Source organism: Alosa alosa, chromosome 22, assembly GCF_017589495.1.
Source record: "Alosa alosa isolate M-15738 ecotype Scorff River chromosome 22, AALO_Geno_1.1, whole genome shotgun sequence".
NCBI lineage: Eukaryota > Metazoa > Chordata > Actinopteri > Clupeiformes > Clupeidae > Alosa > Alosa alosa.
The window spans coordinates 29,172,084-29,182,438 of NC_063210.1; the positions used below are offsets into that span (position 1 = coordinate 29,172,084).

Sequence of the window (10,355 nt, forward strand, 5' to 3'; positions counted from 1 at the left end):
ATTTTCCCAGCTACCGTGAGAATTTTCCCAGCTACCGTGAGAATTTTCCCAGCTACCGTGAGAATTTTCCCAGCTACCGTGAGAATTTTCCCAGCTACCGTGAGAATTTTCCCAGCTACCGTGAGAATTTTCCCAGCTACCGTGAGAATTTTCCCAGCTACCGTGAGAATTTTCCCAGCTATTCCCAGCTACCGTGAGAATTTTCCCAGCTACCGTGAGAATTTTTCTAGCTAGCGTGAGAATATTCCCAGCCATCGTGGGAACTTCTAGAAGGTTCTAAACTGTCGTGGGGAAAATAGGATTGATTTGTCTCAGGAATAATAATAATAATAATAATAATAATAAGCTTTTATTTGTATAGCACCTTTCATACACAGAATGCAGCTCAAAGTGCTTTACATTTGAAGCATGTAACACAATAATAGTCAGTCAGTCATTATCAATCACTTTTTCTTTGCTGTTTATGATCTACTCAGCAACATATCAAAAATATAAAAATGACATGTCATAAGACTGGCAGCCTTAACCCTCTTACCCCCCACAAGCACGCCATATGGCAACTGTGGCAAGGAAAAACTCCCATATTCCAGGAAGAAACCTTGAGCAGAACCTGACTTAATAGGGGAGCCCATCTGCTTCTGGCTGGCAAGCCCTCAATAGTAGCAGATGTAGAATAATCTGAAAATGTAGTCTACAGGATAAGATGAGTTAACTAAAAGCTTTCCTGTACAGGTATGTTTTCAGATCTTTTAAAAATATTTACTGAACTCGCCTGCTTGATGTACAGCGGCAGGGTGTTCCATAGTTTGGGGGGGCATAATGGATAACGCAGCTTCTCCACTTTGTTTGTGGAGCACTTTGGGTACGATTAAAAGATTAGAATTTGATTATCTAAGTTTCCTTTGTGGTTGATAAGATATTAAAAGCTCAGAGATATATGAAGGTGCTATGCCATTCAGAGCTTTGTAAGTAATTAACATAACCTTAAAATCAATTCTATAGGAAATAGGGAGCCAGTGCAGTTCAGCCAACACAGGGGTGATGTGTTCTCTTCTTAGTCTTAGTTAAAAGTCTAGCCGCAGAGTTCTGTATGAGTGCCAATTTCTTTAGATGTTTTTTGGGAAGACCAGTGAAAAGTGCATTGCCGTAGTCTAACCTGCTAGTGATAAAGGCGTGAATTAGTCTTTCTGCATCTTGTTGAGTTAAGAAGGGCCGCACTTTGGCAATGTTTCTCAAGTGGAAATAGGCTGTCTGAGTAACTTTACTGATATGGGGCTTAAAACTTAACTCTGCATCTAGGATGACACCGAGCCTTGTTACTTTTGATTTGACCTGGTGTGCCAAGTTCCCCAGATTACTAAGAATAATATCTCGCTTTAGTTTTGGTCCAACCAGAAGTACCTCTGTTTTGTCATCATTTAGTTTCAAAAAGTTTTTGCTCATCCACTGATTAATGGAGGTTAGGCATGCAGTGAGGGAGCAAAGGCCATCTGGGTTAGTTGGCTCCACAGAGATATACAATTGGGTATCATCTGCGTAGCTGTGGAAGTTTACATTATGCTGACTTATGACGTTTCCCAAAGGAAGCATATATAGGGAAAATAGCAGGGGACCAAGGCAGCTCCCCTGGGCCACACCAAAAGGCAAGTCATGTTTTTCAGAGACATGATCTCCTAGACTGATATAAAAATCTCTGCCAGTAATGTAGGTTTGAAACCAGTTTAGAGCATTATCAGAGAGACCCACCCACTTCGCAAGGCGGTGAATTAGGAATGTGTGGGGGAGGTCAAGTCCACCTAGTATAAATAGGATTGATTTGTCTCAGGAATGTGTGGGGGTATGCTTCTAGTATAAATAGGATTGATTTGTCTCAGGAATGTGTGGGGGTATGCTTCTAGTATAAATAGGATTGATTTGTCTCAGGAATGTGTGGGGGTATGCTTCTAGTATAAATAGGGTTGATTTGTCTCAGGAATGTGTGGGGGTATGCTTCTAGTATAAATAGGATTGATTTGTCTCAGGAATGTGTGGGGGTATGCTTCTAGTATAAATAGGGTTGATTTGTCTCAGGAATGTGGGGGGGTATGCTTCTAGTATAAATAGGGGCCGAACTAAACGATCGGGCTGCTGCTTCTTTTTTTCTTCTACTGCTACGTGCTTTTTGCTGTTACGCTTCATTGTCAGGATGCGTTGTCCGCACTTTACTCATTGAATCTGTTAAATCAACATTATTTTGTCAATATTAAAATAATTGAGTCAACGTCGCACTTAAACATTGATCCTATAACATTTTGCACCCTCTATTAATATTGAAGCAATGTTGAAATTCCAACTACAGATCAACGGAATTTCAATGGTATTTCAATTAAAATGAATATTGAAACAACGTTGAAATTACAACCAAACTAAAGATCAATGCGATTTCAATGGTATTTCAATTGATATTAAACCTCAGTAAACCACTTTTAATCTGGAAATTCACATCCTGCTTTATATACAGCCAGGATAAATTTGACTAGGCCTAGTATGGCTGGTTTAGGCTACACAATCGTGCATAAATAACCAGACAACTTATCAGTTTGAAAATCAAGTGCATTTATAAACTCTTCTTCATTTAGAAATTCACGTGTGTTGTGCTTCCCTGCCATCCATTCAGTTTAGCATTCATAGACCACCCGTTCGCAGTTAGCCCTCCACCATCCAGTAGCAGAGTGAAGTGGCACCTAACAGAAACAGAAGAAAAAGAGATAGACAGTGTTAGATAAATATGTTCAACTGAAGGCTACTTATAATTGAAACTTTAGAATAATCATAGAATATATATTCTATATGTTTGTTGAGTTTGCTGTCAAAATGCCAGGCTGAAGATGGTGTTAGAATAATTCAGTTTCGCAAGCTGGGTGAGCTCATTGAACATGCAGTGTTTGCTAGCAGCACCAGCCATTCGGGCAGCTCTGTTCGTCCGAACACTTTTGCTGCCCAATGAACGGTTAATGATAGCAGTCTAGTCAGATATGACTTAAAGTTGACTTATTTCAGTATTGCTAAAGTTAGCCTATTAAACTCACAAAAATATGATCACCAGGAGTTACATAAATGTTAGCTAAATCTCCACGTAAACCAGCAGCACATCTTCAGCCTATAATTTTGACAGCCTTTTGACAGCCTAGAAGCTAACGTTACCGGTAGGCCTAGCACTACTTCATATTTTATTATCATGAGTATAATAAACTGTAACTTACTGACAACAAAGGTAGGACCTAATTATAAATCAGACTGCCGAGTAACGTTAACCTAACATTATGATGAACTGACATAACGTAAGTTAGCCTAAACATTAATTTGACAACAGCAAGTAAATTTAGCTAGCCTAGCATTTGAATCAGTTTGTAAATCTGACAGCACGATGTAACGAGACTGTAAACATGACCGAATTTAATGTAGTACACTTTTACAATAAAACATTATCGTTTGATAAATAAATGCTTGCTTACCATTAAGGAGGAGTGAACTTGACAGAGAGCTGAACACCCCCGTTGGTCTGACTGAACTGTTGCTGAAAATGAACTGGACAGTTCAAACGTCGTCGCGCGGTCAACTATAAATCCACTACTTTTCAATCACCACGTTAAGATTTCCCAGTCAACCACAAATCCATGACTTTTCAATATCTTTTAGTGAACTATGTATCGATGCTCTATCGATTATGGCAACATAAACTATAAACCAATGTTGTTTCGATATCTCTCTTATCGATATTCATGCACTGTCGGGTTTTTGTCAGGATTGTAATGCTGATTCAATGTCTATTTACCATTGAGATTTCAATCTCAACCAAAATGATGATTTGGATGGAAAATCAACATCGTATCAATGTCACCTTGCTATCTGGGAGGCTACTTCGTTGAGAAGTCAAGTGTTGGAACTTTGTGCCAGGCTGAAGCCGCGGACCGTAACTCCGCACCACCTGTTGCTGGGATCGCACTGCTACTCCGACAGTGAGAGACTGCAGAACGATAATCAGCGGATTTTTTCCCTTTTTGAGGACTTACTCTTTTTTTCCCTTATATACCCTTTTTCTCCGTTTGTGGATTTACTATTGTATTATCTTCTCCATCTGTGGATTACTATTTTTATTGTACTCTCTTTTGTGGATTTACTCTTTTTATATTTTCTATAACATTGTAACCTGCAAGTGGATTTTACGCCGCATTTTGTTAACATCCCCAAAGTGCTGAAAAGTAAAGAACTCATTTAACCTTGGCATCCAATTCTTCAAGCAGTATTTTTGTCTTTTCTTGGTTTTTCTACGAATTCCAGCAGGAGGGTAAGATAACTGGTTTCTTCTGTGGTTAGGCTATTCATCTGCTCTGTCTAAGACTTGGGTTAGTTGGACTAATAAAATCTCCATCCTTATAAAACCTGAGCAAGAAGTAGCCTTTAACCTGTGTCTCTAGATAAATTCTAGGGTCAAACATCTTCGCACGTTAGCCAACTGTTCGATACCTAGGCGTAGTCGCTCCTTATTTCATAAACATCTCAATAAATCCACCACGGAAGCCTGATCAACTTCCAAGGGGGATATTTAAAATAGGAGTAATTGGTTATCTGCGCCGCAGAGGGAAGACGTGCGACTTCGCTCGACAGTAGGTCCCTGCTATCTACAATAACCTCAAGGGGGTATCGTGGGTCTTAACTGCCTAGGCCTGGGGTTACGTCTGAGAAACGGCTGACGTTGACTAGGTTCTGGGGGTTACCTGCAGGGGGCAACACTATATATATATATATATAGCCTACACACACACAACGTATCACTAAATTAGCACTTAGCACTACAGATAGAAACACTCGCCTGAGACATTTTCCTTCTTTCTAAACTACAGTTAGCAGTTCTAATAACTCGTTTATCGTTTCCTGTATTTGTTTGCCATGCTGCTTTCATGTACACTTTTTTTGGCGGTCGGGAGTTTTAAAGTCGGGTCCTCTGAGTTAACGGTTGGCATGAAGTGAAGTTTTTCTTTTCTGAATGGGGAACCAGCAGAGCAGCGTAGGGGTGGAGGACCAACTGAACGCACATTTATTATTATTATTATTATTATTATTATTATAATTATGACTCAGTGTTTTGACTGCTGTGCATGTTGACAATGACAAGATGCAGTGCTTCAGAAAACTTTTATTGGGAATGTTATCAGACCTTTAAGAACACATAAACAAAACAACTACACCCTCTCCTGGACGGCCAGTGAACTGCATCCTTGTTAAGTCCTGGACGGCCTGTGGCTGTAGTTTGGGCAGTTGGGGAAGCTGAGAGGTTTAGCATTAGCGTTAGCCAGGGAGGGACGAGGACGATCACACCTTCATCGCCATGGAAACAAGCCTCCATCCTTTGAGAAGCCAACATGTCATATCCTGCCTGTCAGTCTTGCATGCCATCACAAGCTTCAGTCAATGGTACAATTTCACATGCACAATTTCAACCAAATTTTGCTGCTCTTATTTTTTCATTATTATATGTGCCCTCTTATTTACTTACTTTTTTGTTTACTTGAATGTTATGTTTGTCTGTGGACTTAAATTGGTAAAATATGTCTTGTCTTCACCGTGGGATAGTGAGAAACGTAATTTCGATCTCTTTGTATGTCTGGAACATGTGAAGAAATTGACAATAAAGCTGACTTTGACTTTGACTTTGACTTTGAATGGTAGGGCTGCATCAGTGAATCAACCAATGGTAGGGCTGCATCAGTGAATCATGTCGCCATTCATCTCACTCACAGACAGACGCACACACGCGCGCACACACACACACACACAGGCGTAACACATGCACACATAGAATAAATTACATTTCGTCTTAAAAAATATGCACAATAAATTAAGGGAATAATAAATTAACTGAAAATAATGTGTCATGACCACATACTGTATGCTTGGACACATAAATGTTTAAATTAAATTAAATTAAATTAAACGTAACCCCACATCCACCCCCATGCCATAGTGTGCACACACACACACACACCACATACGATACAGAACACAACACACACACACACACACACACACACACACACACAAAACACACCACACACACACATAAGTTTAAGGTTTGTCCCTGTAGATTATCTATTGCCTGCAGTGTCTCTGGGTTCAAACATTAGGAGACACCATGTCACCTGTGTGTGTATGTGTGTGTGAGTGTGCGCATGTGTGAGTGTGTGTGTTAGTCCCTGTGTGTGTGTGTGTGTGTGTGTGTTTAGTCCTTGTAGACGGTCTGTTGCCAGTGGCCTCGCTCCTCTGTGTGTGTGTGTGTGTGTGTGAGTGTGTGTGTGAGCATGAGTTAGTCCCTGTGTGTGTGTGTGCGTGTGTTTAGTCCTTGTAGACGGTCTGTTGCCCGTGGCCTCGCTCCTCTGTGTGTGTGTGTGTGTGTGTGTATGTGTGCATGTGCATGTGCATGTGCATGTGTGTGTGTTTAGTCCTTGTAGACGGTCTGTTGCCCGTGGCCTCGCTCCTGTGTGTGTGTGTGAGTGTGTGTGACCATGAGTTAGTCCCTGTGTGTGTGTGTGTGTGTTTAGTCCTTGTAGACGGTCTGTTGCCCGTGGCCTCGCTCCTCTGTGTGTGTGTGTGTGTGTCCTTGTGTGTTGTGTCCTTGTGTGTGTGTGTGTGTGTGTGTGTGTGTTTGTCCGTGTGTGTGTGTGTGTGTGCATGTGTGTGGGTGTGTGTGTTTAGTCCCTGTGTGTGTGTGTGTGTGTGTGTGTGTGCATGTGTGTGGTGTGTGTGTGTTTAGTCCCTGTGTGTGTGTGTGTGTGTGTGTGTTTAGTGGGTGTGTGTGTTTAGTGTGTGTGTGTGCATGTGTGCGCATGTGTGTGCGTGTTTAGTCCCTGTGTGTGTGTGTGTGTTTAGTCCCTTGTGTGTGTGTGTGTGTGTGCATGTGTGTGTGTGTGTGTTTAGTCCCTGTGTGTGTGTGTGTGTGTGTTTAGTCCTTGTAGACGGTCTGTTGCCAGTGGCCTCGCTCCTCTGTGTGTGTGTGTGTGTGTTTAGTCCTTGTAGACGGTCTGTTGCCCGTGGCCTCGCTCCTCTGTGTGTGTGTGTGTGTGTGTGTGTGTTTAGTCCTTGTAGACGGTCTGTTGCCCGTGGCCTCGCTCCTCTGTGTGTGTGTGTGTGTTTAGTCCCTGTGTGTGTGTGTGTGTGCATGTGTGTGTGTGTGTTTAGTCCCTGTGTGTGTGTGTGTGTGTGTGTGTTTAGTCCTTGTAGACGGTCTGTTGCCCGTGGCCTCTCTCGTCGTGCATGATGTGTCGTCTCACGTGGATCCGCCTCACTCTTCTGTCCCCGCCCCCTGCAGCCCCCTCCTCCTCTGATTGGCCGGCTCCAGGCGACGAGCTCATGCCAGACTCTAACAAAGCCACGCCCCCTGGCCCAGAGCTCCGCCCATTCTCATAGATAAGGATGTTGAGGGTCTCTTCAAAGATCCGTGCTTCAGGAAACTCCACCTAAACACACACACACACACACACACACACACACACACACGTTTAGCAGCATATCAAACTCCACCTAAACTCACACACACACACGTTTAGCAGCATATATGTGAAGGATATGGAATATGTTCGTTCACACACACACACACACACACGTTCAGTGAGCTGAGGTGGGAGGGTGATGATGATGTATGTGTGTGCGCCTGCGTGTGTGTGTGTGCGCCTGCGTGTGTATGTGTGCGCCTGCGTGTGTATGTGTGTGCGCCTGCGTGTGTATGTGTGTGCGCCTGCGTGTGTGTGTGTGCGCGTGTGTGTGTGCATGCGTGCGTATGTTTGTGTAGGTGTGTGTTAGGGGTGGGCGATATATATCGTCTGCGATAATATCGTGATTGCTGCTTTAACGATGTGCAAATTGACATTATCGAGTATTTAAATTACTTGGGGGGAAAACACATTTGAAATCACGCATTGAACCCCCACACATTCACTAAAGCCAGGAGGTGAATGTGAGAGAAGCCCATAGGTAGAAGCCCCTGGCTGCAGCAGAGCAAGTCACGTGATTGCTAGTGGTCCACGTTGTCACACGCAGCCTAATGTTTATTTTGTGAAGCTACTTCGTTCAAGTGGCATTGATGAGTTAAAGTCACGCAGTGTTGTATAAAGTACTAGAAAGCAATACTTGAGTAAAAGTACAAGTATCGCACTAGAAAAAGACTTTGGTAGAAGTGAAAGTTACCTTTTAGAATATTACTTAAGTAAAAGTCTTAAAGTATCTGATATGTACTGTACTTATGTATCAAAAGTAATTTTCTGATATTTAATGTACTTAAGTATTTGAAGTAAAAGTAAAAAGTAAAAAGCTACTTATCTTCTTAAGCTCACTCATCAAATCAAAATCACATTCTTTTCTAGGACTTTTCAGGCACAATTCTCTTAAGTTAACAAACAGCATATTTTTAGAGCTGACATCAAAGAAAAAAACAGAAACAGAAATTTCACTTTTGTATGAACTTCAGGAAAAAATGAAAAATAAATAACTTATTTCTTTAAAAAAAAAAGACCTGCTGATAGGGAGAACATTTTGGTCATGTGGTATGAGCATTTCTAGGGCTTACTCCCCAGGTCACCATCTCACTCACTCACACACAGGCCACCTGTAGCACCTGTAAGCTACATGTTTTTTGCATGGGTAGGCTATATTGTTGTTTGGTGATTTAGCCTACTCCTTTACTACACCCTCTTCTGAGCAAACAAGGCATATAGGTTTATCATGTAGGGTAATTGCTCTTACATTAAATAACTTTAATTTATCCTCTCTACTTGTCCCTGTAGTCATGTCCCTCCTCATCACTAATTTCGGGCTCATCATTTTCAGTGGTCGACTGGTTGATCTGCTGCTCGGTCTCTCCTGGCCTCTTTCTACCATCCATCCTTCCTGACGCTTGTCTACTGTAGGGCCGGCTGGCTATCCAGATCAGGAGACAACTTTTGGAAAAAGACGGGCTATATGGACCCAACCAACTCTTTTTTGGGAGGAGAACTCCCTCACGTAGGCTACAACCCATGCAGAGGCATTGCATTGGTGTCATGCACAGAATGCGGAATGTGTCCTACTTTAAGAAAAGGTAGGCTAACGTGACAAATGTCAATATTTTTTTTTCCCTCGACCGCCCAAAATTAGGCGGCCCACGGAATTCTCGATTACCCACCCGGGCCTGATTCAGTCTTACTCTTCTTGGACTGAAGACAAGTCCTGCGATGCTAAATAGCCTTTCTCAGGCGCTGAGGCAGGTAGCGGAGTGTTCAGCTTCACAGAAAGCTGCCAATGTACAGAAACATTTCTTGCAAATACGCCACAGGTGTATGGCGTTCTCTTCACCACTACCCTGTTTACGAAGTTCACCACTATCGCCGGGTGGTCGTCTCACGTTTAAGGGAGGTCCTCCAGTAGGTGCGCTCGCGGCTTCCATGGCGGTTTCAGTTGTCGTCTCCTCCCTCCTCCTTTAGCAACAAACAAAGCTGAAATAGGCGCAGCTTTGGAGCGTGCGTAATGCAATCTAGGAGCAGTGATTCGGCCAAACCTCCCTTATTGCAGTCCACACATTTCTTCTAATTTTATGTTTTTGTAATGATTAGCGAAGATGCTTAGTGGAAATATAACGGATGAAGTATACATTTTATCTAGGAAATGTAGTGGAGTAACAGTGAAAGTTGACATAAATTTAAATAGCGAAGTAAAGTACAGATACGTGAAATTTCTACTTAAGTACAGCAACAAAGTATTTGTACTCTGTTACATTACAAGACTGAAGTCACAATATTATATGTAAACATTATGCTACCCTTTGAGTATTTTAATAGTCAGTTGTAAACAAATAAATCTTCTTATGTTACCCTTTTGTAAATGGACTGAAGTTCGCTCTAAATATCAACTTTTATCGATTATGCTAATCGTTAGCAACTCTATGGGATTTCTCATATACATTAGCCATAAGCTAATGCATTCGTTTCTATTCTGTAAGGTCTGCTTAGTTTTACAGTGAAACCGAAGTAAAGGTTTGAAAGGAACCTCAGCTTCAGACTTTCTCTTGGGAAACTGTCAGGCCTATCTATCCTCTGTAATGTAGCTGGCTAGATCATGTCATTGCCACACACACAAGTGGGGGCAGAATTGGAAATGTGTCAGAGTGACAATGCATTGGTTTGGTGAAAGTCACAGGTTAGGTTTTTGGTTATTATTGTAATGATGCTATTCATAAATAATGAGCTGTAAAGTAACTCGGACTTTTTAAAACAGTTTTTTAAAGGATATCGACTAATTATCGTTATCGTCAAAATCACAAAAAAATTTGAGATATTATTTTTTGTCCA

General features: G+C 41.8%; 1 protein-coding gene across 2 annotated transcripts in view; it reads right to left on the minus strand.

Annotated features, from left to right (window-relative positions):
* Positions 1-6,933: 6,933 nt before the first annotated feature.
* kctd13 (potassium channel tetramerization domain containing 13) overlaps positions 6,934-10,355 on the minus strand; it is a 9,079-nt gene continuing 5,657 nt past the window's right edge. For both annotated transcript variants that reach the window (XM_048233329.1, XM_048233328.1), the window contains exon 5: positions 6,934-7,493. In XM_048233329.1, the coding sequence (XP_048089286.1) occupies positions 7,245-7,493 (249 nt within the window). In that variant the 3' untranslated portion in view covers positions 6,934-7,244. The remainder of the gene's footprint in view (positions 7,494-10,355) is intronic.